This window comes from Choloepus didactylus, chromosome 21 (assembly GCF_015220235.1).
Source record: "Choloepus didactylus isolate mChoDid1 chromosome 21, mChoDid1.pri, whole genome shotgun sequence".
Classification (NCBI taxonomy): Eukaryota; Metazoa; Chordata; class Mammalia; order Pilosa; family Megalonychidae; genus Choloepus; species Choloepus didactylus.
In genome coordinates, this window is record NC_051327.1 from 20,575,163 (window position 1) to 20,602,907 (window position 27,745).

Sequence of the window (27,745 nt, forward strand, 5' to 3'; positions counted from 1 at the left end):
AGTAATAAACAACTTAGGCTATAAACAAATTTATTTTGTTTAGAAAAGTTGGGCATGTAGTCTTCTGAAAACATCAGTGAGTGGCCAACGTCTAGTCACTGAGGCACACCACGGGGTCATTGCTTTAGTCATTAGTAGTTCCCCCAAAAAACACCTGTTCTACCCTGTTGTGATGGACCAAATTAACAATGAACACTGCTACAAAGTCAGCCTGTGAATTTTTGAAGTATTAAATACATATATATCTCCACTATGACAAATATGAGTAAAATTTTGAATTATTTCCAATTCATGTTTGTTATCCTAGGAAATTAACGTGTTTCACATTATACAAGGAAGCATAAAGTACTGATTCAGGTTTTTAAGAATGAGTGACCTGTCACTTAAAGCGTGCCACGCTTTGTCATCTGCTATAAAACACCCCCCCCACCCACCCATTTCTTCTGTCCCAGGTTAGTTCACGCAGAGGCTGAACCTGGAGCTGTCGTGTCTAAGTCCTGTTTCCCCGAAACATGCAGTTCAGGGCCCAGGGGAAGACCCCACACGCTCCATTTCCATCCCTGAGCCCCTCTGTTTGCCCATGACCTTCTGAAGAAAGCATTACAACAGCACATTTTATCAATCTCTTACAAGGCATTTAAAACTACAAATGGTAAAAATTTTTAAATATAATCTCTGCGTAGAAGAACATAAAAGGAAATCTCAGTTTAGTACAGTTTTAAAAGACTCACTGAAACAAGATGAATAAAACATTCATCCTTTGCACCTCTGGGAAGTAACAATAAAAAACATACAGATGTTGGTGCTATGATGGTATCTGTCAAAATGACGTCACACAGTAACAGTAGTAACAATGCCAGCTTGTGTTTATACCGCACTTCAGCTTCTTTTATGATATCTGAGCTTTTCCAAAGCACATTCAAATCCATGGGCCCCTCTCAGCCTCTCAGTAACCCAATGATGAGGAAATCCAGGAAAGCAACCTGATAGGATACATCTGCTTCCAATGCTGTCCGATCTAAAAATTACACAACCTCACATTTTCTGGACTTCCAAGTCACCATACCTACTCTGTAAGGGCAGAGCCACTCCTCTCCTTCTGACCCCACTGAAAAAAATGACCCCACCTGTTCAATCAAACCAATGAATCCAATGCAGGGAGCCCTGTAATAGCAATGTGCAGAAACAGAAATGAAAGCAATTTGTTGAGCTTTTTCACCCCTTCTAAACACTGGCAAATGAGTAAATAATTAAAACTGCCAAATCCATTTGAAATTAATTTACTGCAGATTTCCCAGAATGTTTATTCAAATATTTTGGAATTTATTATAAGCCAGTAAGTGCCTTACCATTCTTGTGAAATAATCAAGAGTTTACGAAAGAAGTCATTTATCAAACCTACAGACAGAATGGTATTATACGCATACAGCTGAAAGAACCCTTGGAAAGGAGAAAATGGGAACATCAGAGTGAGCTAAATGAGTGACTTTCCTCCATGTAAGTGACAATTATTTCTCAGAACACAAACTCCCCAGAGGCGCAGTCTCACAGACCCCACCTGAAAGCCAAGCCCTAGGCACTGTTTCCACCCCCGGATTAATGGTTCGTAATTCTTTCAGTTTAGTTCTTCAACCTCTCACATTTCGTTAAAAGGTGACATTACTCTAGTAGGCTCATCATCTCAAGGCTTTTGCTCACAACCCCTTTTGGTAATCTCTACTTTAAGAAAAAAGAAAAGACAAGAAAAGAAAATCAGTACATTAAAGTAAATAAACCTACTGGGTAAAAGGGGTAGGCTGGAACAGGATGGCAGAATTTCCATCTCCTAAAACCAATGAAATGAACACGGGCGCGGAAGGTCCAGACTGCTGAGCAACAACAGATAAGGAGAAAGCCGAGGGAGGGACCTAAGAAAAAGGCAGACTGCCTTCAAAGGCAGAGCAGGACACACAGAATTCTCAAGCGGGGTTGCTCATGGGAAGGAACAGCTGTCTATCAGAATTCCATACATGGAAAAAATACAGTTATCCCTTCTACATTGTGGGGGTTAGGGGCATGGCATTCCCATGATCTGGAAAACGTGAGTAAAATTTTTTTTCAGGGTTTCAGGAAACTCACTAGCTGCCTCTCAATCAGCAGACACTTCCACTCCCTTTACTTTTACATTGCATACGCTAAACCTTTTTTAAAATTTTCAAACCAGTCTTTCCCGGCTTGAAAATCCAAGGGTAGACCTTTCACCTTCATTTCCCTTTAGGGAATTACATAAGGACTCAGCCTTTTCTCGTATGACGCCAGAGTCTACTGGAATGTTTTTTTTGTAACAATCCTGCACCTGAAAGAATGTTGCACTTTCTACGCGACACAGATGCCGACCTCATGGTTTATGTAGATGCTCTGCAGTTGTTGGTGTAGGTGCAGCAAAGACTTTGCAGATTTCCTTCTCTTTTTTTCTTGACATGCCTCACCGTCTACTCAACACCACAACAGAGGCCAACAGCAGCAGCTGTACTGCATGAACGAAGCATATCTAACAATTCTATTTTTTCCTTCAAGTTCATCACTTTTCCTGTTTCTTGGGAGTACTTTCTGAAACACTATGCTTGGAACCTATGATTTTAATTTTTTTTATTAGAGAAATTGTGGGGTTTACAGAATGATGAACAAAATACAGGATTCCCATACACCACCCCATGACCAACACCCTGCACTGGTGTGGAACATTTGCTACAAGTACTAGCACTCTTTTCTAACCCTTTACAATCAACCTAAACAGAAATTCTGTACAAACTAAGCATCAACTCCCCATTCTGTTACCACAATCTATCCACTGGTAACCTATATTCTAGGTTCTAACTCTGTGTGTTTGCTTATTCTAATTAGTTTGTTGTCAGTGAGATCATACAATACTTGTCCTTGTGTATTTGGCTAATTTCACTCAGTATAATGTCTTCAAGGTTCATTCACGTTGTCACAAGCATCAGGACTCCATTCCTTTTTATAGCTGAGTAATATTCCAATATTCCATTCATCTCCATTATTAGGAAATATGCCTCTTTTTGTTCAATTGCATTCTGACTTGTATAGGCATTAAAGACTAGAGTTGTATATTGAGAATACAATACTACTGGGTTTTGCATTTACCCTGATAATCGTCATTTCTTCACATGATTCCAAGCCACTCTCTCCTGTCTTTTCCTTTCAACTTGCAGAACTCCCTTTAGTAATTCTTGTAAAGCAGGTGTTTTGTTGACAAACTCTCTCAGTTTCTGTTCATTGTGAATACATTAAACTTTCCCTCATTTCTGAAGGACAGTTTTGCTGGATAAAGAATTTTTGGCTGGCAGTTATTCTCTTTCAGTACTTTAAATTTATCAATGCACTGCCTTCTTGCCTGCATGGTTTCTGATGAGAAATCAGAACTTATTGAGGATTCCGGGTATGTGATGAATTGTTTTTCTCATTCTGCTTCCAAAATTCTCTTTATCTTTGGCATTTGACATTCTGATTAGCATGTGTCTTGGAGTAGGTCTATTAGAATTTATTCTGTTTGGAACACATTGTGCTTCCTGGACATGTATATTTATGTCTTTCATAAGAGTTGGGAAATTTTCAGTCATTATTTCTTCAAATATTCTTTCTGCCCCCTTTCTCTTCTCTTCTCCTTCTGGGACACCCATAACGCATATGTTTGCACGCTTTGTGCTGTCACTCAACTCCGAGACTCTACTCAATTTTTTTTTTTTTTTTAATTCTTTTCTCTGTTCTTCCGACTGTATGATTTCAATTGTCCCACCTTCTAGTTTGCTGTTTCTTTTTCTGCATTTTCAAACTGTAGTTGTATACATTTGTAATTTTAATCTCTTTGAGTATGCCTTTCATTCCCATAAGGTAAGTTTCTGTTTATACTTTCAAGTTTTTCTTTATTCTTACACAATGTGTTCTTAATATCCTTTATCTCTTTATGTATCTATTCCTTCATCTCCTGGAGTTGATTTAGGAGATTTGTTTGAACTTCTTTAAACAATTGTTTAAAATTCTGTCTCCACTGAAGTTATCATCCATTCCCTTGACTGAGCCATATCTTCCTGTTTTTTAGGATGCTGTGTAATTTTTTTCTCTTCTGATGTCTAGGCATCTGATTATCTTTATGAATTAACTCTGAAGGTCAGCTTCTCCCTCTTATCTAGGGTTTTACTGTTTTACTGTTGACTGACTTTGTTAGGCACTTCTTTGACGCTTGGTCCAACTTATTCTAGGCCTTTAGAGTAACCCATGTCAGATTCTCTCAGCTCTTCATCTGATTCTTGCCCCTGATTTGTGCTGCAATTTTTAAGACTGCCCTTTTTGTGTAATTGTTTCACCTCCAGGAAAAAACTCCCTTTCCTCTGTTCTTTCCCCCAGAATCTTAACCTGTTCTGTTTGTTTTTTGTAGATTTTTTCCTCCAGTTTCTATGATTTGTTTAAATTCTCTCCATCACTCAGTGCCCTGTCTTCCTTACACTTTTCAGTTCTGGGACCCTGTCTTAACAATTCAGTTTAATCCACACCCCCTTCTCTCTCTCTCTTTCTCTCTCTTCCTGGGGAGCTAGATGGGGTCAATCCAGAAAGGTGGGTCACTTGGGAAAAGTCTGTTTTGCATTTAGGCTCTAGCCAATAGAAACTGGACTGAGTGAGGCCACAGCACTTCTCACCAGACTTTCTACTGTGGTCTCCTCCCCACCACCCCCATCAAGGGTCCTTTTGCATGCAGCACTCCTCAGCGGCTTGTGTTCTGCCCTGGGTCTTCGTGGATTTGGATCCCTGGGCCTTGGAGAAGCCTCATGCTGCTCTGAGGACCTCTATAGTCTGCGTCCCTACGGCAAGGTCGACGATCTGGGGTGCTGCCTCTGAGCAACTCCCAAGCTGTACAGGACTGAGTGAGGGGGGGGAGGGACGAGGGCTGACAGTATGGGAGAAAGTTTCCTACCTAATATTTTTCTTTTTCTTTGATTCAGTGTCTGTGGAGTCCTTCTTCAGTCTCTATTGTCCTCCAGACTTCTAAGCAAGTGGGATTTGTCCTTTTATTTCCTGAATCTCTGGGGAGGTTTTTTTCAGGGGATGTTTTAAATTGCATGTTGATGACGTCCTCTAGTGTATTTTTAATGGGAGCTGCTCCCATTCCTTTCTCTGGTGCTGCCTCTTCTGCAGCGATGCAGATGCTCACTTTATCTTCTTGATCAACACGACTCCAGTCGCAAGAAAGGGACATATAATTTTAAGAGCTTATGGCATTTAAACAACACAAGATATGAGAAACTCGAGATGCAAAGATCACCGCAAGATCACCACGAGACGACATGTAAACATGTTTGGCATCCCCAACCGGTGTGTAGAACTGTAGTTATATTACTACAAATTTAATCTTAAGAAAAAAGTATTGTATAGCTGTTCATTTATGTTATTAAACAGTAACACACATATATACACATACACAGGTATGAATTAACTCCAAAGATCAGTTTTTCCCTCTTACCTAGAGTTTTACTGTTGACTGATTTTGTGCAATTATGAGTTTATGCATTTATGAGTTACTAAACTTTTTAAGGTATCTCTACATTTCTAGCCTTTGTGTTGTCTGTGGCTTCCGCAAAACTCCCTAAAATTTCCCATTTAATTTCTTATGCTGATCCACGAAATATCAAAATCATGATCGGAAAAGTCACGATGAGGAATGGACAATGGTAGTATCTAAAAATATCTGTTATAAGATATAATTCTTAACCAAACAAAAACAGGGAATTCATAACTGACAGACCCTTACTGAAGGAAATAGAAATACGAAAGCATATTCTTGGGGTGGAGGGAAAATGATGGCAAGGCAGAGATGCAGGAAGACATAAAGAGCAGCAGGAATGGTGTGTCTGAAGACATATTACACGGCAATGACACCAATGGCTTCTTGTGGGGCTCAAATAGTACAGAGGGCTGTGCTGTCCGATTCAGTAACCTGTGATGTTCTCAAAAAAAGCTTCCCAGAGGGAAAAGGGGAACTGTGCTCTGTTCCTGCTCTCCCAGTGTGCACTAAATCCCTCTAAATGCAGCCAATTAAAAATATACACAGCTCAACTAAGTGACTCAGCTTCACTTACACTGTAATCATTTCCATAATACATAAAATACTTTGAATCAAACAGTTTCATTCAACTAATGTTTACTGACTCACAACTAATTTGCTAGGTGCCAGGCTGTGTACAATGCACCCTAGCTGTGCTTCTCAGTTCTAACAGAGCTTCTGCCAACTCAATCCACCAATAAAATTGACCTAGTTCTTCCAAATTTCTCCAGACATTAAATTTGTTTTCTCACAGAGTCCAAGGTCTCCACACCCAATACTTAATGAATGATGAGCTAATTATCTAATTTATAATTTAACTCAAATTTAGGAAAGGTGTTAGAGAGAACCAAAAATAACTCTTGCTCCCTGTGCTGGTTTGCAGCTGTTATGTTCCCAGAAAGACCATGTTCTTTTAATCCATCCATGTTAGAGAAGAACTAGTATGGGTAGGACATTTGGTTAGGCTATTTCAATTGAGATGTGTCCCAGCCCATTCAAGGCAGGTCTTAATCCTTTACAGGAGTCCTTTGTGAAGAGGATAAAAGACAGTAAAAGCCCAGAGAGCTGAGAGAGAAACACCCCAAGAGAAATAAGCAAGGGCACTGAAACAAAAACCCAGGAGAGAAGGACCAGCAGACGTCACCGTGGGCCTTCCCATGTGACAGAGGAACCCTGGATGCCAACAGCCTTTCCTCAGAGAAGGTATCTTCCTCTTGATGCCTTAATCTGGACATTTTCATGGCCTTAGAACTATCAATTTGTAACTTAATAAACCCACATTGAAAAAGCCAACCCATTTCTGGTATTCTGCATTCTGGTTGCTTTAGCAAACCAAAACACTCAAGAGCTATTTTTCAATGCCAAACCACTCAGCTTATTCCAAGGGAAGCGAAATTTCCAGAGACATTCACAGCTTCAATCAGATAAGCCTGTGCAACTACAGCGGGTGCTGCCTTTCAGTGGACAGGTCACCCAATCGCACCAACACTGAGCAGGGAGGGGAGGCTGGCTCACCTGCACCAGGGCCTCCTTCATGGCGGTCCAATTGGACACCCGCCACGCACACTCCAGGACAAGGTATGGGTTTATGTGACCTTTGGACTGGCCATACTCAGTCAGGGCTTCCCACTGGTTCAACTCTTTAGAGCACCTAGAAAACCAGGGATTCAAAAGCAAAAGCTCAGTTACCAGCACATTAAGAGATTCAGGAAGGGCAGGGGAGAGGATTTTAAATAGTATTTCCATTCCACAAAAGAAAACTCTGACACAGAGAAGGGCAGACTTCTGCGGGATAACATGGCTTTCTCTGCTAGAGGGTGAACTTCTCTGCCCCAGGGAAGAAAGCTGCTGGCCCAGGACACCAAGAACTGCCTGTGACACTGCCAAGGGCCCAGCGCACTACAGTCAGCAGAGAGGCAGCGATAACGTATTTTTCTCCAACAGATACTTTAAATTACTCAAGACTTTAGAAATTGTTCTTGGAATGTTCTGTTTGTTCTCTAAGAAGTCATAAAGAAAGTAAACAAGTCTTTTAAAAACACTCATTATGAGAAAACTTCAGATTTTCATTGCTTCCCTTAACACAACATTCCTGCAAAACATCGTGTCCAGCTTTTTACCGAATCCAGTGGTCTTCCCAAAGTTGGTATTCTGGGAAAATAGCAGGGGATGCATTACTCCTCTCGTGTTCTTTTTTGGCTTTATCCATCGCCTTCTCATAGGATTCTTGTGCCTAAAAAAGTTAATAATGCTCTCAAACCACTGTTTCCCTGGACAGACAACGTTTCCACTATGACTGCTCACTTCCTCTGGGCAAGCTGGACTACAGACCTAGGAGAGCCTCAAACTCTTCCCCACTGTTACTGACACCCACAATTCTCTATCCCCAGAGGACGGAAACAAGCAGGAGGAGAAAAGAGGGTATGTGGTTCCCCACACAGAAAGGAAGGTGGGGAGACTGTCAAAGTCAAGGATTCCTTTCTCTATTCTTGAACGCTGAGAGTGGGAAACTAAGTATTTGACTCTTTCTGTGGCTCAGTGCCTGCCACAGGGCTGAAAATTACACATATCCTGCAATTGGAATCCATGCTGCACTGAAAGGACAAACATGAGGCTTAAAAGTTGAACAGGAAATGCAATCTACCCACAATTTTCAACAGGATCAATGACTGCAGATAAAAATCATCCACATTAGCATCAAACTAAAGGACTCAGGACTAAGTTTTAAACTCATGTTCTTGTAACATATGTAGGTTTGCCAACTGAGACTTCAACAAAGGTCCTTTACATGCAGGCTAAATACTTTAAGCAAGACAGTAAACCTATTTAGACCTGAACGTGGACTTGCGGACATTCCACAGGAGAACCGGCGCCTGTGACCTTCTGTCAACCAGGCCAGCCCGCCAGCCCTTCCACCTGGCTACCTGCTCGAAGAAGCCGTGCTGCTCATAGGCAATGGCCGTTGCAGTCTCCGAGTACTTGCAACGCTTCTGCCATAAGCCGGCCCACATATCTTCCTCTTGTAGCAGAGAGTAGAGTTCAGCAAGGGAATCCAGTATTTCCTGAAAACAGCACAACACAGTGTCTGAGCGCTCACGACAAAAACACTTTTTTTTTCAATAAAGCAATTCCATTGTGCTGTAATTTAACATCTTCTGGTGAATGTATTCACTGAGATAGTGAGGTCGTTTGAAAGGAAGAAGGAATTAGCAAAATGAGGTCAGTCCCTCACCTGCTGTGGTGGAGTTATGCTCTCCTGCTCGTAAAATTCCGTTGTTTGTTTTGGCTTAATCTGAAGACTCAGTCCCTTTTCAAAAGCCTGGTGCTCCAGCATTAACGTGGAGCGGAACCAGAGGTTGTGCGTCTTCCCCAAGTACTTCAGCACGCAGGGCCGGATGGGAATAGGAGGGACGCACTGGGACATGGCCTCCACAAAGCAGTTCAGGGCGCTGGGCTGGCAGTCCCGCTGCACCTGATGGCTGCCGCTGCACAGGAACGGGCTGATTTCGCCGGCCAGAGCCTGAAACCAACGGGACGTTAACACAGACCTTCATTCAGAAATCATCTTCTCTCACAGCATCAAGGAAAATGTGTGATAATTCACTTGCGCGTCAGTCAATAGTTTCTTCATCCTTTGACATTTAGCAAAGCCCGCCTTCTTTCATTAATACTCATCAAAAGCAAAAACCACATTTTTCCAAAGCAGGATTTTAAAAATATACTCACATGCTGCTGTCTGTCAGACAGAATTTTCCACAATCTGGGAAAAAGCTGGACCCACGTCTTTTCTGCCAACGTTGTAGAAATGTGACACAGCTGAACAAAGGCGCTGAGCAGTGCTCCCGTCTACAGGGACAAGAGAGACGAACTCAGGTAGTCCCGGGCTCACGCTGAAGACCCTGCCACATGAATGCCTCTCACACCCCTGCTCCCAAGTTACTGTCTCATGTTTTAACAGATGCTCCTTCACTTTGACAGGTCTGAGCAAATGTCATGTCAGGGCACATGGATTCTGACTGCCAGGAACCCCTGGTGTCCTAGCACACCCAGATTTGTTCTTAACCTTTAAGAGAAAGTTCTGGCATTGTTGATTCCACCACATCCAAGAAGTACAAGAACACTGACAATGTTGAAAGTACATTAAAGAGGTACACAGATGTCACCAAAGCAGAAGAAAATGAAAATACAAAAGAAAACAGGAAAAGCACATGCATGTGAGATGAGATATGTGCCAATAGTTATAATTCTGAAGAACACATACAGACAAATGAAAGTTCAGAATCTCTGCAACTGGCAGTGGACAAGAGATGAAGAAAGTAATTGATGGGAATGGAAAACTGGACTGAAGCCAAAGCTGGAGACTGATGGCTCAAGAGGTCATGTTAAGTCCATGAGTATGTTTTATTTTGCCCACAGCTTTGTTGTTTTTTTAAAAATCTGAATTAGCTGCCAACAATTCTTAAAAACAGCCAGGTTTCTCGCCTGCTTAAAGACAATCTGATCCACACCCCTCAGGGAATCAAGCAGCTGGCGCCACGGCTCACACACACTCACCAGTCCACCCCCGTCCCTGCAAGCTCAACTTGGAGAGTACCAGCTGACACACGTCACTCATCCTCCCCACAGCAGACCCAAGCACAGCACTCGTTCTTGTATCTACGTCTCTATCAAACACACAAAATCGAGGATACAAATATTTCAAGGAAGATGAGTGTCTTCCTTCAAATGTATCTGATGCCCATTCTGCGTCTATGAGGAAATGACACAACCTAAGACAATTATGAAATGCACCTGGTTCACCTACGTTCTCAGTCCCAGGACAGTGGCGGGGGGGGGGGTGCCTCTTGGCTCTGAGCCAACTTAGCAGAAGGCCAGGAGCTGGTGAGAAAAGGACTGAGAGGGGTGTCACAGACCTGCTGGGAAAAATGCTCAAACAAGTGGTGGGCTTGCTCTAACTTAGAGTGAAGATGTGTGTGGATGCTGTGGTGGCCTCACAGCATCCCAGGAGACCAAGGAGGCTGTCACTGGCCTCAACAGATTTCCCACAGAGCAAAGAAGTCCAATGGAAAAGAGAAAAAGAGTCTGCATCCCAGGGATAAGGACCAACTCAAATATCACTTAGTCCTTTGGACTTCACAACAGTAGCTTCACGAATAAAAACGTCCTGGAAAAATCGTAAATAAAATGGTTTTAACCCCACCTTACTCTATGAAAAACTCTTAAGTAATTTTTATGACTACATATAACAAAATGAACATCGCCTCCTCCAACTCCCTAACTGCTGCTTTACTTTCTCCATAGCACTCACCACCATCCGACGCAGTCCATATCAAGTTGATTTCTTACTTGATTATTTCCCCCATTAGAACCGATGCCCTATGAGGGGGGCTATTTTTGCTTGCTTTGTTCATTGCTATATTCCCAGTGCCCAGAACAGTATCTGGTATATAGTATGGACTCGATTTGTTGAAGAACTAAATAAATAAATATAAAAGATGGAATGAGGGAAACGGGACATAAGGTAATGCAAGGGGAAAGGTAAAACTGTCAGAAGGGAGGGCAGTTCACAAAACAAGCACTACCAAGAGCTACCTGCAGAAGTTTGGATTGGGGCTCTCTAGCGACACGTCCAGTGAGAGACATGATGGCTCCCATGGTTATGGGGCACACACGGCTGTGATGGGGATGTTCTGAGGCTCCCCTCTGTGGCATGCATCTGGGGTGCAGATAATTCAGGTTGCCAAGGAGGTGCACACAGCCATAAGCCTGCCGTTTCTCTTACCAAGGGCAGTGAGGACAGGGCCACAGAGCAGTCCACAATAACTACAATGCAGAGAGGGCCAGGGGGTGTCCTCAGACACGACCCTCCTTGGGAGGCCATGTCTGGTCTACCCCAATGCATGGTCCACAGCACGGCTGAGGCCCCAGAAGGGTATGCAGAGGGGTGCAATTACTCTTTCAGCAATGTGCGGCTGAAGCATTCAACCTTCAACTTCCTCTCTGATAGCTCTTCCACAGTGAACTGACCACCAAATCTGTCAGTATCTGCCCTTTGGGAATGGAACACGGAGCCACAACCGTTCTTTCTGAAGCTATGCAGTCAGGGCAGTGGTCATAAGGCCTCGTCTGCGATAAGGAAAGCATTTCTTTTCTATATAAAAGGATGTTTTGCTTCCCGCTCCACAGGAAGATCAAGTGTTTTACGCTTATTCAAGACCACAACTGTGTCACTCAGATACAAGTTCAAAATTTTATTTAGTGTGGAAATTCTGGAGAGTTTACCCCGCAAAACTGAAATGCAAAAATTATTTGTGAAATGGTTTTTTCATGAGTTTTCTTCACCTGACTTTTTTTATGAACAGAAAACCACTGCTTGTTTGTAGTACTGCTGAGAAGCGCCTTGGCATACGGAGCCTTAAATCGCTCAGTCACTACCTGACAGTGACCCTTCCTGGGCTAACCTGAGGGCCGTGGAAGTGTACAAGCCTCAGAGTTTCTATCCAGCTAGATCTCAAAATAGATGCATTTGGAAGGTTTTTTCCCCCAAAAAAGTGGGATTGATTTACCATATTAACTTGTTCTCATTTTCTCTTCTTTCATTGCACTTGAAAAATATCCAGCATATGTTGCACCATGTATTTATAATAAACAATTTTACCATTTCTTTCAAAGGACAGTAGTGGAGAAATTAACCTCTTTTTCTTATTTTTTTTCTTTTAAGACATTATAACTTCTTTCTCAAACCTTTATATAAAATGTCCACTTTAGAGTCTCAAAAGGACTATAATGGTTTCAATTGAGATAGGAAAGAAAAGAAGCATAACTTGTAGAAGAAAATTTTACACTGCTGTGGAATAATCTAACTTAGGATTCAAATTTTTCAGGGGGAAAAAAAACTACCCTTCCAAACTTGCATACAGACCTTCACTTCCCGAAGAGTATCAAGAAATTTGTCATGCCTATTGGTTAACATATGCAGCTGGTTCCCAATGTCCTTTTCAGAAAGTTCTTTGGTTTTGGGTGTGCTAGTCTGATCTCCAGGAGCTAGTTCAATATCTATCTCTACATCCTAAAAAAAAAAAACAAAAAAAAACAAACAAAACCAAAAAGGTCAAACAGTGAAAGTAAATACAACAAAACCAATTCCTATACACTTCTTGTTACATTTTTGATGAGTAAAATTTGTTAGTTTCCTGGAAGTCTGTAATTATCTAAATGACCTTGCTGAGATTCTAACATAAACAAACTAGACCAGACTTTTCTCTCTTTAAATGACAGCATGAAAATGTCACAGTTTTGCCTTCATATTTGGATTATGGAAAGCAAAATAGGAAAAAAAAAAAAAAGTACAAGCTTTAAACAGTAAAAATAGAGATGATTAGAAATCACAGCCTAACATTCTTCGAAATGCAACACAGTTCCCTCACTGCCCTGCGCATTCAGGTAAGAAAACTGCCAGGGTCATGTCAGGGACACTGTTGGAGCAATGTTCTTGTTCAATATGTTTCCAAAGAGGAATAAACCTTATTTTTGTCCAAAGCTTCTGGGAAGTCACAATCAACAATTTAATTATCAAACTACTCCTCTAAATCAACTTGTCAACCATTTTGTATGCACCCTTGGGAACACAGAAGAATCATTTTGAAGTCTGGGATTCATTTCACAAGTGAATTACAGAAAGAAAGATGATCAAATCACCACATGACCCAGGCATTAGCAGGAGTGAAGATGATTTCAAATACTTATTTACTAATAAAATGAGCAGCTATCCTGCAAATGGCAGAGGAAACAAACTAACACCTTTGATAGAAAAAGGGGCCCCTCTCTTTGATATGGGGTGGCTATCTTCTAAAGTCCAACACTCCAGAGAGGCTGAGCTTCCCCAAAGAAAGCACAGTCTAGAAAACATTTAAGTCTGGGGTAGTGTCCATCACCCCCTCACGGGGCACTGACAGCCATCAAGGCAAAGGCACCAGCCGTGACCTGGGCTTACGAGTGAGTGGCTCACCAGTGCTTGGAAAACCCAGGGGCTCCCTGGCTGCCCATACCAGGGACAGGCAGAGAGAAGGAAGGTTCCTAGAAGGCTGCCAGGGGAACCAGTTAGAGTGATGGTTTCTCTATGGCAGCCGTCACATCCCAAAGCAGTGCTCTATAATACAACCTAGGCTACTTCTCACTTGGAGAGGAAAAGCACAAAAAGAGTAAAATGCTCTGTAGTAAGCACTACTAGTTCATGACAAGGCAAGCTATCTCAAAACTGAATGGCAATACAAGGTGTCTATCAATTTTAACTTTGAAAAAACTGAATAGAACTTAGGTATCACACTCAGAGCTTTAAGGTTGCTCCAAAAAACAAAAAAACAGAAAACAAAAAAAACAAACTACGGCTGATTGAAACTTCAGCAGGAATGGGAATGGGGATTCTGCCTGTGAAACGAGGCACCAAGAAATCAGTGTTACCTCCTCTTTGGACTCGCTGTTCTCGCGCTCCCGAGGCTCCTGCTTGACATGAGTGACCATGGCGAAGGCTGCCCGGTCATGGCTGTCTGCCAGGTTGATGACGTTGGTAATGGATGGGAGCATCGCTCCTTGGCAGCTGGTACCGATGGGAGTGCTCTTCTCACACACCGCCAAAAGCAGCTGGAAGAGAAGAGAAGCATGATGCGCGGCACAGCCCTAGGGCACGCAGGCACTGGCAGTACTTGCCCAGCTGGCAGCTCCAAGCCCATGGCTCTGGTCTACTTCCCCAGGCCAGATGGAGGCGTCTGCCCCTGTCTTCCACGTGTCAAAATGTAAGCTCAGCATCTTGCTCCCCTCTCCCTGCCCAAAGACAGATGTGTCTGTTTCTTCCACTTGTTTCTCCTTTCCTCCCATCTTCCGTGTCACAGCACCAAGCCCTGCCAAGTTCACCCCTTGCCTGGATACACCCTCCTAACATCTCCAAAATTTCTTCTCAAACCCAACTTCTTCCACACCTCTGACCCCATTACTTCCCTACCTACACCCCTGCCAGCTTCCCCCAAACCTCCGGGCACAGTCCAAGCGCTTTAACATGGCTTCCAAGGTCTTCCATGACCTAATGCCTTGTCTGCCTCTCTAGTCGGACACACCCACTTGCACCAACACTTCCGTGACTATCCCCCACCCCACCCCTCACGACCTGCGTCACCACCAGACCTCTGCTCATGCTGCCCCTCAACCAAGGTGCACCTTCATCCCCTGGGCACCCACCACGCGTCAGGTGCTGTGCTAGGCCTGGATGGTTCGTGTGTCAGTCACAGAGACGGTGTCCCCTGCCCTCATGCAGCTCAAGTTTCAGAGGGAAAGACGAGACAAAATCAGTACGTATGCAAACATACACTCCTTGTGGAGAATGCTGCTGTGGGCCAGGGGATAAAGGGCACCCCACGCTAACTTGGGAGCTCAGGAGGGCAGGCACTTTTGAGGTCACTAATACCCCAAGACCCGAGGGATGAGGAGGAACCAACCTGAGAGAAAGACAAAGACCTCAACACCAGAAACAGGGTGGCACATTTGAGAAATGAAAGGCAAGCATGGCACGGCTAGAGACAAATGAGGGGAGAGAGGGACAAGATAGGTCAGGAGAAAAAGGCAAGGGCCAGGACACTCAGAAGCCATGAGACCCCAACATGGAGGCTGGATTTTATGCCAAGTACAATGTTGAGGAACTTTATTCTTTAAGAACAACTGTGCAACAGAGAAAACTGAGATGTGCAGGAGTTGAGAGGGTGAACACTAAGAAAAATGCTCCAGGCATCCCTATGAGAAATGGTGCAGCCATGAGTAGAGGGAGAGGTGGGAAGGGAGAGAAGGGGATGGTCTGGACCCGGTAATGCTAAGTGAAGGGCTAGGCACACAGGGGCAAAAAAGGGCAGGAGTTGGTTGCGGATAGCTGGCTTGGGCCCTGCAGCCTGAAACCCTTCTTCTGATCCCATAATGCGCCACCTGCCACAAACAACATCTTTTCATCTTTGTTTCTCTGGGACTTGACCCAATGCCTGGCACCTACTGAGCAACAGACATGTCTCTTGATTGAACTATGAATAAATCAGTCTACTTTGCCAACTATGCTGCACTTAGTAAAATTCCAAACAGAAGCTGTGCATGGCACGAAGAAAACGTCCACTAAGCATAAACAGGAAATAGGCTAACAGGCTCTAATCGAAGTAGAGTGCCAGAATTCCCTTCTTTTGCATAAAGAGAACTTAACAGGCTTCTGTCTCTGTTGTCTTCTTAGATAAAGTAATTTGGTAACCTTTTCATTTCACTCACTCTAGGAAAGAAGACAAAAATTACTTTCATAGCATCAGTAACCAGCTATGGGAAACCTCAAGTTGACTGGTAAGTGAAGCTGGCGATTAAGGCAAAGAATGAAAGACAGGTGACCTAATAACAAGCAAACAAGTCAAACTGCAACCCTGCCAGAAATATCCAAGAACATCTGCTTTACAATCCACTGAAATGCCAATCCTACTCTAGCTCTGGATTTCCTTCCTAGAGCACTGACCATTTCAGACAAGCCTTTGTAACACGCACCCCTGAAGGCACAAAAACTGACAGCAACATCAAACCATCTGGCCTGGCTACTGCATCTTCCTGCTTTAAGAATGATGAGAAATGACAATTATAGTGCATGGTTACATTTTCTAGAGCATGTCAACTATTTAACATTTTTATACTTGAGGGAAAAATGCATCTTTGGCTACAAACTAAGGAATATTATTGTTTTCTAATACAGGGCTTAAATATCAGCCAAAAAAAACCAGTCTCTCTTTCTTCCCACTAGAGTTTACAAGTTGTTTTCTGTGTAAAAATCTTGTGTGCGCAAGCACCCCCTGGCTCTGGCGCAGCAAGTCAGAAAACACACTGCCAACCCAGGTGCAGATGGTGAGCCTACCTCAATGCACTGCTTGATCCAAAAATGGTTTCCCATGGCTTCCCAATTCTGGGAACAGGTGACATAAAGCAGGCGCTCATAGACCCGACGTTTCATAGAGTTGTCAAAAACCTCAAAAAATTTTGCCCTGATGAGTGGCTGGGCACAACGCAACCCAGAGAGAAAGGCAGGCTCGAGTTTAGCAGTCAGCTCACTGCCAGAGAGTGTCTCATCCCTGTAATCAGAGAAACAACATCGGGATGTAAACGCAGTGCAAGACGTTGCACTCCTCTGTAAGCAAACAAGCAGACAGCAGGTGGATACCAAGTTTCTGAAATGCTACTAGGAAAGCCAAGAGTGTGTTATAAGTCACACTTCTACTCGCATGGCTTACACAGCGTTTGAGTAGAAGGTTTATTAATGACTTCAAAGTATGTTATATATTTAATATTTAAATGAACATTTAAAATTCAGGTATAACTAGAAGTTTAAAAAATCATGTTGCATTGGCTGGTCAGAGAATGCATTATGGACCAATATACACAACATGTGATCAACTGATGTAATTACCTGTAGACATAGTTAACAAGGTCTAAAAACTGGGCATTTAATTCCAGGTCTTCTGGAAAACGTTTTTCTATGTAGGTCATCATTTTCACCAGCAAAATGGACTTCTCCCGGAGTGTAGGTGTCTGTATGAGTTTGTTTTTTAAAAGAAAAGGTGAATTACTTCTATTTGAGAAAAGACATGTTCAGAAATATTTCACAGACACCTGCTCTATTATTTCTTAAGTCCTACAATTTTGTCAAGTACAATAAAACAAGGTCACTTCTAAGCAGAAAATTCAAAGATGAGTCTAGTTATCTTTGGATGCTCAAAATCAAGACAGATGCCAACATAATTTTCCTAGACGGCTACAATGGACTTTGGAGAGGAAACAAATTATGAAACAAATCGTTAGTTTGCAAGCATCTCACAAAGTTAAATAATTGTCATTGTTGTTGCTATAATGATGACAACGACGAAGATGATGATGATGTGGCTTACCGCCACTACCACAAAAGGTAACAAGTCAAGTTCATTTAACATTTGAATGTAAAAAAACCACCTTAAAATGAGTGAACAGTTCATCTCAAGTTTGTAAAATCTGTGAAGCACACACAGAGAAAAATCTATCTTAGAAAGAGTTATTATGAATGCAAATAAAGGAAAAACATGTTTTGCTTCAACAACTTTCAGAATGAAGAGCTGAGAAGCAGACGCTTGCATGTTCCTTTACCTGCAAAGGAGTCAGTGGCCCAGAGCAGAGCATACCTGATTGGCCGCCATAGGGGAATTATTTTTAACCCACTCTTCCACAATTTTGACCACAGCACGGAGGATTTTGGCATCTGGTGACTTCTCGATGAGGGATGTCAGAATGGCCTGGATGAAGCTCTTTCGCATTTCCATGCTCATCACGGCCAGACGCGTCTTCACCAGCTCCAGGCTCAGCATCACCAGCTCGCTGGTGCCTGTTTGCATGAGGGAAGAGGCGCCAACACATCTCCATACACAAATGTAAATCTGCGGCCACTTTGCTTTACTTGGCATGCTGGATTCTGCCCATTTATCCCCAAAATGTTTTCTCCCGAAACTGGAGCTCTGGGCTCTGTGGAGTTCTTACTACTCCACTTTGGAAGGACAAGTCTAGATAAGCCTCCTTCCGAGGGAGAGAAAGATGGAGCTGGAGGTGCTAGTGCAGGCGACCCTAGAAGTGCAGCTAAGCGCCAGTCACCTCCACACCCACCCTGGGGGCGTCCTGAAGGTGCACGCAGGGCACTGCGCTCTAAGGTGTCCCCCAATACACACACACAGCACCGGTGTGGCACCCAGATTCCTGGTGTCCACTGTTCATGTCTGAAACCTGCAACTCAATTCTTCTTCAAAAATAACATCTCTGAATCCAGCAATTTCTGTTTTATACCAATTGTTAGTAACTCTCACTTGGTGGTGAAATATTCCATTCAAATGTCTCATCTTTTACAATCTCTTCATTCATACACTCGCAAATTTTAAAAGCAGCTCAATTTTAAAATGAGTCTTGTTTTGATTTTAAATGAAACGCTCAAAATCTCTTTGTGGAGGAGCAAATGATAATGAATTGCACATAAACAACAGGAATTCAGATTCACGTTCCACCACCCGGCCTGGCCTGTTAGGTTGTTAGGGACTGAGCAAGCGGCACAGCCCCACGCCTGTCACCTGAGGTTGCCTCTGTGCTTCCGGATGCTGCCTGTGGGTTTAGATGCTCTCGGACCATCTTCTGGAGGGAGCGCATGAAGACAGAAATCAGCCTGTCTATGTAGCTGGGGTTGTTGCTGCAGGCAGACTTGAGGATCATAAGTGTCCCTAATACGTATAAATTGCCAGTCGTTTTATAGGGGGGAAAAGAGGAACAAAAACATACTATTTAGGACATTGAATTCTGACTAAAGCATAGATTAATACCAAATGTAAGCATGACAAATTTGTATTTGGCACATACTCCATTTTCTAGTGTCGTATTTTCACTCCTAATTCTTAATTACGTAAATATCATCACACATGAGAATTGATCTTTGTGCTTCAGCAGACACATTCTTACCTTCCGTTCTGGATTTCATTTGTAAGTTATGACAAACTACCCTAAGTGACGTTTTTTTGTCCCGTAACATGGGACCTATCTGAGCCTATTTGAGCATTACAAATATTTAAGAATTCAGTTTGCACTTTATTCTGAAAACCTACAGAAGATCAATAAAAATCAGCAAAACACCAGAATGTCAACATGGAGCATATGAAACAAAGGTTATTTCTGAATAGGCCTTTTTAGAATCCTTTTGACATCTGACATGCATGTTAAATTTAAATTTGTATGTGTGGATCACATCATAGAATAAAAGGGTATCTGCCACTTAAAGGGCCAATTGTCCCAGATGTGGGCAATTTCAGGCTTGCTTCATTAAAGGCCAATCCTCAGCAGGGCAGTCAATTTAGAACCGTCTAATTCTGAGACATGTGATGATGGTGATGCTTATGGGGAAGGCATCATGCAGGCGGTTATTGCCACTGTGCTCTGGCCATGTGGAGGTGGGCAGGGGGCCAAGGCAAGGAGCCCTCTCAGGCCCACTTCAGGAGGGAGGCCTGGCCTGCGGTAGGCACCGGTGCTCAGGAGAGTCCTTTGGAGAATTAACAACCAGAAGACATTCGTGCTGCACTGTGATGGAAACTGGGTTGCAGAGCAGGATCTACAGAATGATCCCACTTAGAACAAAGTCACCAAAGTATTCCTCACGATCCAAATCTTCCTGGTTCCAGAATAAAGACAGCAAGCTTGGAGAGCAGGGGAGGCCATTTTACTGACTTTCTCTGCACCTCAATTTCAGAGAGCAAGTAGCAAGAATCTGAAGAGCAAGGAATTTATCCAAAAATAACGTATTCCGTTTGTGAATTCAGACACAAGAGTTTGCACAACAGGGGCTATCTGTATTTCTGTTAGTATACACATGTGTAGAAAAAAGACGTGCCCACCAAAAGGTTAAGGGTGATTGTTGTTAGGAGGGGGCTAACGGGACTTATTTAATTTTCTCCCATTTGTATTTTCAGAATTTTATACAATAAAAATGTTAATAAAGGAGAAAAGATTTTAAAGTTGGAACCTAAATTCTAATCTAATCAAAAACATGTGTTGGCCAAAATAGCAGGGTGAGTATCTACACATTTGACTTCTGTACAACTGAGGGCCAAAGTTACCTGGCTGCCCTGATTTACCCAAGAAATCGACCTTGGTTTCACTGGGTCAGTCAGAGTCTCACCAATTAGATGGGAAATAGTTCTTATCCTGTGAGAGGCCTACTGACAGGTGAACATATTACAAAGGGCAATAATTCTACACATTTTTGTAATGCTTTAGTAAGAGCTGTGTTTCGTGTAAATTTTGGTCACCAGGATCCATGCGACCTGGAGCAACTGCCTTCGCACCTGAGGCTGGAGGCTGGAGGCACAGAGGAAGGGCTGGTGATGGGGAGGGCAAGGGGGGCCGTTTACCCTAAAGGGCACGGTGGCCTTGTGTGCACCCAACAGCACACACAGACACTGAACATGACAGCTCACCAGCGCCTCTTAAAGACCTGAGCTTTTTCCCAGAAGGAAAGCATGTCCAGTGACAGGAACCTATCGACACCAAACTGAACCCACTGCTTGGAAAACCCAGAGACTTGCTCACCAAAGAGCTGGGAAGGGTTTGCGCTGGCAGCCTTCTCATAGTTAGTGAGTCCTTCGTAGATGACCTTCCCGACGGCTGCGTAGAGGCACTCCAACTCTTCGTACTTAGAGGCCACACTGGATGTACCTGGAGCAGAAGTGAGAACCTGGAGCTGTGGTTTGGGCTCTCACACCTGCGCCGGTCACTGGGCTGTTAGTGCCCCTCAAGGCAGGCACCAAGCTTTAGTGACTCGGCACGGTGTGGTGCTCAGGAACCTTCTGCTGAAAGAACAAATGACCTCCAAGTAAGGGAACCTGCGCACAGCAGTAATTGCCTGCGACGGCAGGGCAGCGTGGGCAGAAAAACGCGAGAGACACCGAGGTTGGAAGCCACCGCCTCCCACGGCAAGGCGGGTGTGGCACCCCCACTGAGCTGGCGTCCAGCCTACAAAGCATGAGGATGGCCTCTCCTCCACCCACACCCTTCCAGAAAGTGGGCAAACATAATTATTACCAATATGCCAAAATTTGATTCTATCCACTGTTCAGTATTTTATTTAAAAACAAACAAAAAAACTTCAACCTAATTTCCCTTTAACACCTGAAGAAAACAGTAATGCTCACCTAATGAATAACTACATCTCCAAAGGAAACAAAAATTATAATGCAACTGCTACTGTTAAGTTTTTGTCAAGTTTTTTTTTTTTTTTTTAAGAAAGTTTACAAGCAAAAAGAAAAGTGGATAATAAAATGTTCAATACAAAAACTGGAGGACATGCACGCTCAAGTAACTAGCTCTGTGCCCCCCCCCCGCCCCCGCGACAGGCCCTGACGGAAAAGGCCACGCACTTGGCTCTGTCGGGAAGGTGCTCATGAGGCGCGAGAGCAGGCTGTGAACTGCCCGCAGGACTCTGGTGTTCCCACACGTCATACAGGCAGCCACCCCACGCTGCAGGGGTTTGAAGCTACTGAGGATGGCTGGAGAGTGGAGCACCGTCAGCAAGAAACTTAGCACTTCCAAGCCAGTGCAAATATTTCCATAGTTCACTTGATTGGGCTGCTCCTGAAGGGAGAACACAAGCACAGACAGATAAGATAAATACTCCAGTTAAGAAATTATGGAAACATAAATCAAGCAAACTTTAAAACAATGTGCCATTAAATATTTGGAAACTAAGTAAAAAACCACTATAGAATGAAAAACACATCTTACATATATATATATATAAACATGTGATTGCCATTTTAAATACTTAAATTTATTAATAGGACTTCATAAGAATGTTTCTTTCATAAATTTGCTTTAAATATTTAGAGTCAAAACTAAACACTAAAAAAGCTCATTCAAAATACTAATGTCAACATTTTAAAAAACTCACTAGAATCTGGATTAAACAGGAAATGTTACTGCAACAAACTTTGCTTTGCCTCCCATATTTTTAGTTAAAATATAAGTATCCTTCCAAACTGTGGAAGTATCTTTCAAATCACTTATCATGAAATCAACCTAACAGGTGAGGTCCACATTTAAAAACTAAATGAAACAAAACTGAAAAACAAAACAAACAAACAGAAATCAGAGTGCATGTTTTGTAATAATGGTTTCACAAGACACTTGCTTCTGTGGTTTATAAACAGACATGCTTTGCAATGCACCATGTGTATGCAATGGGTCGAGGTGAACACTCTTGGTTACTGTGGACTGTCGGGAGAAACGGTGGTAAGCCCTGTCAACACGGCACACTGCTCCATGGAAACGTTAGCACAGAAAATGGCAGAGACTGTCCACTTAGGGCTAAGCTAAAATTAGCTGCCCAACTAGAAGCGAAATATGTGCTACAGACTTATGGGGCCTCTTGGGTATGCTGCTCCATATTCACAGGGACTAGGTTTTGTAACCTTTCATAAAACCTAAACAACATTGTTAATCTCAGCAATCCAAAAATAACAAATGCTTACAATAGGTTTTATAACTGTGATAGCGTAAGCTTTCAAATTCCATCAAGTAACCAGGAAAAATTGAACCTTGTGATGGTAATGAAACGGAAAAGGTAAGAGAACAGCTTTTACTACCATCAGAAACTTACACCACCACTGGGGCTAAGTGGCTAAGCCCTTAAGAATATGATTTTGGGCCTGATAAATATCATGTCCATCACTAAAATCTGTTTTAAAAATTCAAATTCATTTTAAAGGCTGTTGCATAACTCATCCAAAAATGTTTATCCCAAGCCAACTGTTAATAGAATCTGCAAAATCGAAGAGTTACTATTAGGTTTTTAAAACTCTGACTCGTATTTGGGAGAGGGAGCAAGAGCTGAAGTTTTAAAACCACTTTCAGTATAGGAAAACTGTGCCCCTCTTACTAGCAGCCAGGAGAGAAAGAGCTGGAGGCCACGACTGGCCCAGGGTGTGTAAGATTTGGGGCCTAATGGTCAGGCCTGGAGGAGAGCCCGAGGACACAGTGTTCACTGCCAGCCCAGTCCAGCCCGACAGACACGTGCACCCACCACTGTCATTAGCAGCTTGTCAAACCACTGGAGCTTGAGTTCGGATTTAGACCACATGTCTGGTCGCAATGCGGTCTTCAGAAGGTTCACGCAACGGCGAGAGAGCACCTCCCCGGGAGACCCTGCAGTGCTGGTGCTGTCGTTAACCTAGAAATTCATTCAAACGAAAGCTCCAGGTCCACCGCACAGACGCCTGCAGCCATGCAGCCAGTGAAGGCTGCTTGACTGTGCCCCTGTCCCCGCCCCCTCACACCCACCTCCTCCCAGCCCTTCACTGTGTGACCACCTCCACTTCCACATGCCCTCAACCCGGCCGTGTCTGCTCAGGGACCTGCCTGACTGGATCCTGCCCCCCCCACCCCCACCAACGCCCCTGATTAGCACCAGATGCCCCATCTGCAGGAGGACTCAGTGGTGACCTGACAGTCATCCGTGCAACTGTGATCAATGCCAGGAAGCCCCTGGCACGGGGTCTGTGCCCCTCCCTGCACAGCGCCTGGCGCACAGTCAGCACTCAAGGAGCGCTTGATTGGGGGAGTAGCTTAGATTATGTGAGTACTTGGAAATTTTCGATATTATTGCAAGATACTATTGCAAGATTTATTGTTTTAAGAATTGTGAGAAATTAAGATTTCCAAATTTTAAAAAATACTTAGGAAAATTTCATGTATAATGGCTTTTTGGAACATAAAAATTAAATTTCAGAAATGGATTCCAAACAACGCAATGGAAACACATACTGAGATGAATGATAAATATACCCCAATAGTTATAAAAGCACCTAAATTACTAAATGTTGAACATGTTTTATGTAGGTTGGATCATCTAACACCTTTATGAAACATGTATCCCTCTCATTTTAAAGATGAGCAAAAGAAAACTTGGAAATTAAATAATTTGCTCAAGATCACTGAACTACCATAAGTCACCAATGCTAAGCTGTTGTTAATTTATATGATACACCATTATTTTATTACCAATGAAAGAAAAAATGATTTTAAAAAGACCCATGCAGATTTTGGAACAATGAGTATGCGCTGGAATCACAGAATTTGATATAAAAGTGACAGAAGTTGCTCCCACACCTTGGTCTGCCTATTTCCTTTCTGACTCTGTAGTCCCAGACATTCCAGAGCAGGATACAGTCACTGCTTTTGTGAGGAACCCCTAACGTGAGACCTGCAGAAGCCCGTACCTGACAAGCCACTCGGATGAGGAAATTCACCACGGTGTCCGTGTGCTGCTTATCGATGGGCCTGGCCAGAAGGGGGTCAGCTCCAGGCAGTGACTGGCTCCTCCCAAACACCTAGAAGAGAGCAGGCAGTTAGGGCAGAAAGGGATTCTGAACAGCGGATTTCCCACACAGTGTACTCCCTCATCCCCCCAGCTCACAGTGCAAGCACCTCCTATCCCAGGAGCAGATGCTGTCAGGGCACCGGGACACCTGAGACAGGTGTGCCTCTGCCCTCCTGAGCATACACACCTAGCAGGGGAGCAGAGGATTAGCAACTAAAGCAGCTATGAAGAGAACGGGCCACATGAAGAAGGAAAGCCCCAGCAGCCAAAGGGCCCAGCCCCATGGGACGTGAAGGTCAAGAGTGTGTACTTTACTTCTGGGTACAACGTGATGCCACTGCTGGGAGGGCTTAAATGAGGGCAAGACAAGGTGACCTTTTTATTTTTTTAACTCTTTATTCTGAAATGATAATAGATTCAAGAGAAGTCACAAAAACAATAAAGAAGTCCCCTGTGCCCTTCACCCAGGTTCCCCTGACTTAAAATTGGAACAGAAAGTGTTTTGTGAAAAATGTCTTTAAGGGGGATGAAAGAGGAAACAGAAGAGTGAGCCAGGAGCCAGTGTCAGTAACCTGGGTAGGAGGGGACGAGGCTCGGACCAAGCTGGTGGGAGAGAGGCGAGGGAAAGGGGAGGTTTCACGGAAGGATCGAGAGGACTTGCTCTCAGACCAGACATGCGGAGAGGAGTGAATGGGCGATGGCACGGGGAAGGACGCACTGGTATAATACTGAGGGGTGGAGGAGAGTTCCGTCTCGGGCACACAGTGTTAACTGTTCCAGGACCCGCCCAATGTGCCCCACCCAGGGCCCTGAACTAGTCACTCCAACGGGTGGTGGGGGGACGGGGGACAGACGACATGCCACGCCAGGACCCTCTTGGTGTCTACACTCCAAACACAAAACAGAATGCACTGTGTTTTTTAAAATTAGACTACAACATGGGCACATGTTATCAGCCTATTTTCTTACATCAAAGAGTTTCTCCTGATACTTTTATGCAAGTAATTAACCCGTAACTCTAATGGTATTAAATGACCACAGAGAGAAATGCCTCTGGCAACTCAGGAGACCCCTCCAATGAGTAACATGTCACCACGTTCCCAGGTATGGAGCACAGCTTGTCCCAGCTGCCTCTCCAGCCCTGTGCTTGGCACTTCTACACAGTCACAGGGTGCTGCCCTCACAAGGAAGAAACACACTGCCAGGCTGCCCATGAGCTTACTGCACTTATTGCTCCTGTGGCTGTCCGAAAGCGCTTCACTTCCTGGGCAGAATCCACCGACAGGCCTCTCTTGATGGAAGACGAGACAGAATTGACTCCTTCTCCACTGGAATTTGGATCCATATCTGAATCCGGCTTAAAACACACAAGACAGAATTGACTCCTTCTCCACTGGAATTTGGATCCATATCTGAATCCGGCTTAAAACACACACACACACGTGACTTTACTGGCTGACTTCTAGAGGGGGCGTAAGTGCAGTCATGACACAAGCAGAGGGGTTCCTACCTGCTGGTCCTTGATCCTCTGCAGCTCCCACTTGATGACGACTTCTGAGAGGTCCACGGCCAGCCTCCTCTGCTCGATGGTGACGCTGGGCGTGAAGCCCAGTCTCTGCATGGCGCTGACCATGTGCTGCACCAGGTGGTGCCGCACCGGGTAGTACACCTGCGGGCACAGGCACGGGCCAGTCAGGGAGGCCGCACTTGGCCCTAACGCACACACACGGACGCACGACCTTGTGCTCAAGAATTCTGAATCATAATTTCAGCAAAGACATTCCTATGACCCTGGGTTCCTCCGTGTGTGCGTGTGTGTGCACATGCAGTTGTCTCCCCCTACTTTGAGTCCAGTAGAGTAATGGTACAAATAGGCTGAAATTATTATCTTTAAAAAGTGCTGGAAAACTGAATTCCCTATAGGGCGGTAAGCCTGTCACATGAATGAATCAAATGTCAGATGTGATACCATGAACATCAAAGAACGTACTGAGAACCAAGTTTCCAATTCTAAGAGCAGGCTGCAAAAGAATTAGCCTTCAAGTCAATCCTTTCTCCTCTACCCCAAATCTACAGGAAATACTTACACAAGAATAAAGTCTACAAGGTGGATGATATGGCTACACAGAAGAAGTGCTACAGACACAAACAACTTTTTCAGGCCAAGTTACCAAAATCTAGATTGAATGACCACCTCCCATCTTACAACTCCGAGGACTTCAATAACGCTGTGGTTTTAGGCAAAAAGAAGCACCTGCCTGGGATACAGCCTCTACCCTTCAGCAAGTTCCATACTGACAAAGCGTGTGCATACACAGAGCCAGAAAGAGCCTTACCAAAACATAAGTGACCACCTTATCACTGCAGAAAATGAAAGAGGCATATGCCCAAGTGATTTCACATCAACCTATAGGATGCTCTACATACCTTAAAATGCTGCACTATCAGATGCAAAATATGAACCAGCTGAGGGACTGTGTGGCCCTCCTCCACAATGATCTTCCTTGTCCAGTGGGTCAGCATCTGGTGCCCGTCCTCCATCCGCGCAGGCACGGCAGGAGTCAAGATGGCCATGGCCTGCCTGACAATGGCTCGTGCTTCCATTGCGTGAGCCTTGAGAAGACTATGAAAAACCTGAGACAGGGAAGATCACCTTATGTAAAAGGAGAGAAATCAAAAAAACCCACAGGAACAACACAGCATATAATCACTTAAACTAAGACAGAATATTTTTGAAAAACAATTTAGGACTCTCTTATTAGAAGACAGCTTAGTTGCTTTCTCCTCCATTGAGTTCTGACGTGTTCTAACATTTATGAGCAGCCGCCCTGTGCCCATGTTAGGCTACAGCGGGTATTCAGAGATAAGGAAGACCTGGCCTGTTCTCTCAGGGATCTTCTGTCCAGCAGGTCAGCTGAGAGGCACTGTTCATTTCACTCTGGCTACATTATGGAAAATGGATTGCAGGGACACTATTAGAGGCTGTGGTAAGAAGCCCTTGGACTATCCAAGTGAGAGATGAAGGCCTGGTGTGAGGTTGTGGGAACACAGAGCCGACCTGACAGATGCTGTGCCGGATGGGGGGTGGGGATGGGGGTCAGAATCCCCAGGACATGACCATGAGGATGCCTGGGCGCTGGGAGGATCACAGGGAGTGAGAGATGGCCCTCCAGGTTCCAGCTTGGATGCACTGGGGAGCACAGTGCCAGTGCAGAAACGGG

General features: G+C 43.9%; 1 protein-coding gene across 10 annotated transcripts in view; it reads right to left on the minus strand.

The window, feature by feature from the left end:
* The window catches only part of LOC119517799 (transformation/transcription domain associated protein), a 140,613-nt gene that overhangs the window by 34,663 nt on the left and 78,205 nt on the right, over window positions 1–27,745 (minus strand). For all 10 annotated transcript variants that reach the window (XM_037814799.1, XM_037814803.1, XM_037814798.1 and 7 more), the window contains 18 exons: window positions 26,952–27,158; window positions 26,035–26,193; window positions 25,747–25,881; window positions 24,424–24,534; window positions 23,229–23,375; window positions 21,568–21,781; window positions 20,741–20,866; window positions 18,739–18,885; window positions 17,809–18,008; window positions 17,064–17,185; window positions 16,515–16,728; window positions 14,057–14,236; window positions 12,519–12,665; window positions 9,323–9,442; window positions 8,829–9,116; window positions 8,521–8,658; window positions 7,717–7,829; window positions 7,112–7,247 (listed from right to left, as the gene is read on the minus strand). In XM_037814799.1, coding sequence (XP_037670727.1) covers window positions 7,112–7,247; window positions 7,717–7,829; window positions 8,521–8,658; window positions 8,829–9,116; window positions 9,323–9,442; window positions 12,519–12,665; window positions 14,057–14,236; window positions 16,515–16,728; window positions 17,064–17,185; window positions 17,809–18,008; window positions 18,739–18,885; window positions 20,741–20,866; window positions 21,568–21,781; window positions 23,229–23,375; window positions 24,424–24,534; window positions 25,747–25,881; window positions 26,035–26,193; window positions 26,952–27,158 — 2,904 coding nt within the window. The remainder of the gene's footprint in view (window positions 1–7,111; window positions 7,248–7,716; window positions 7,830–8,520; window positions 8,659–8,828; window positions 9,117–9,322; window positions 9,443–12,518; window positions 12,666–14,056; window positions 14,237–16,514; window positions 16,729–17,063; window positions 17,186–17,808; window positions 18,009–18,738; window positions 18,886–20,740; window positions 20,867–21,567; window positions 21,782–23,228; window positions 23,376–24,423; window positions 24,535–25,746; window positions 25,882–26,034; window positions 26,194–26,951; window positions 27,159–27,745) is intronic.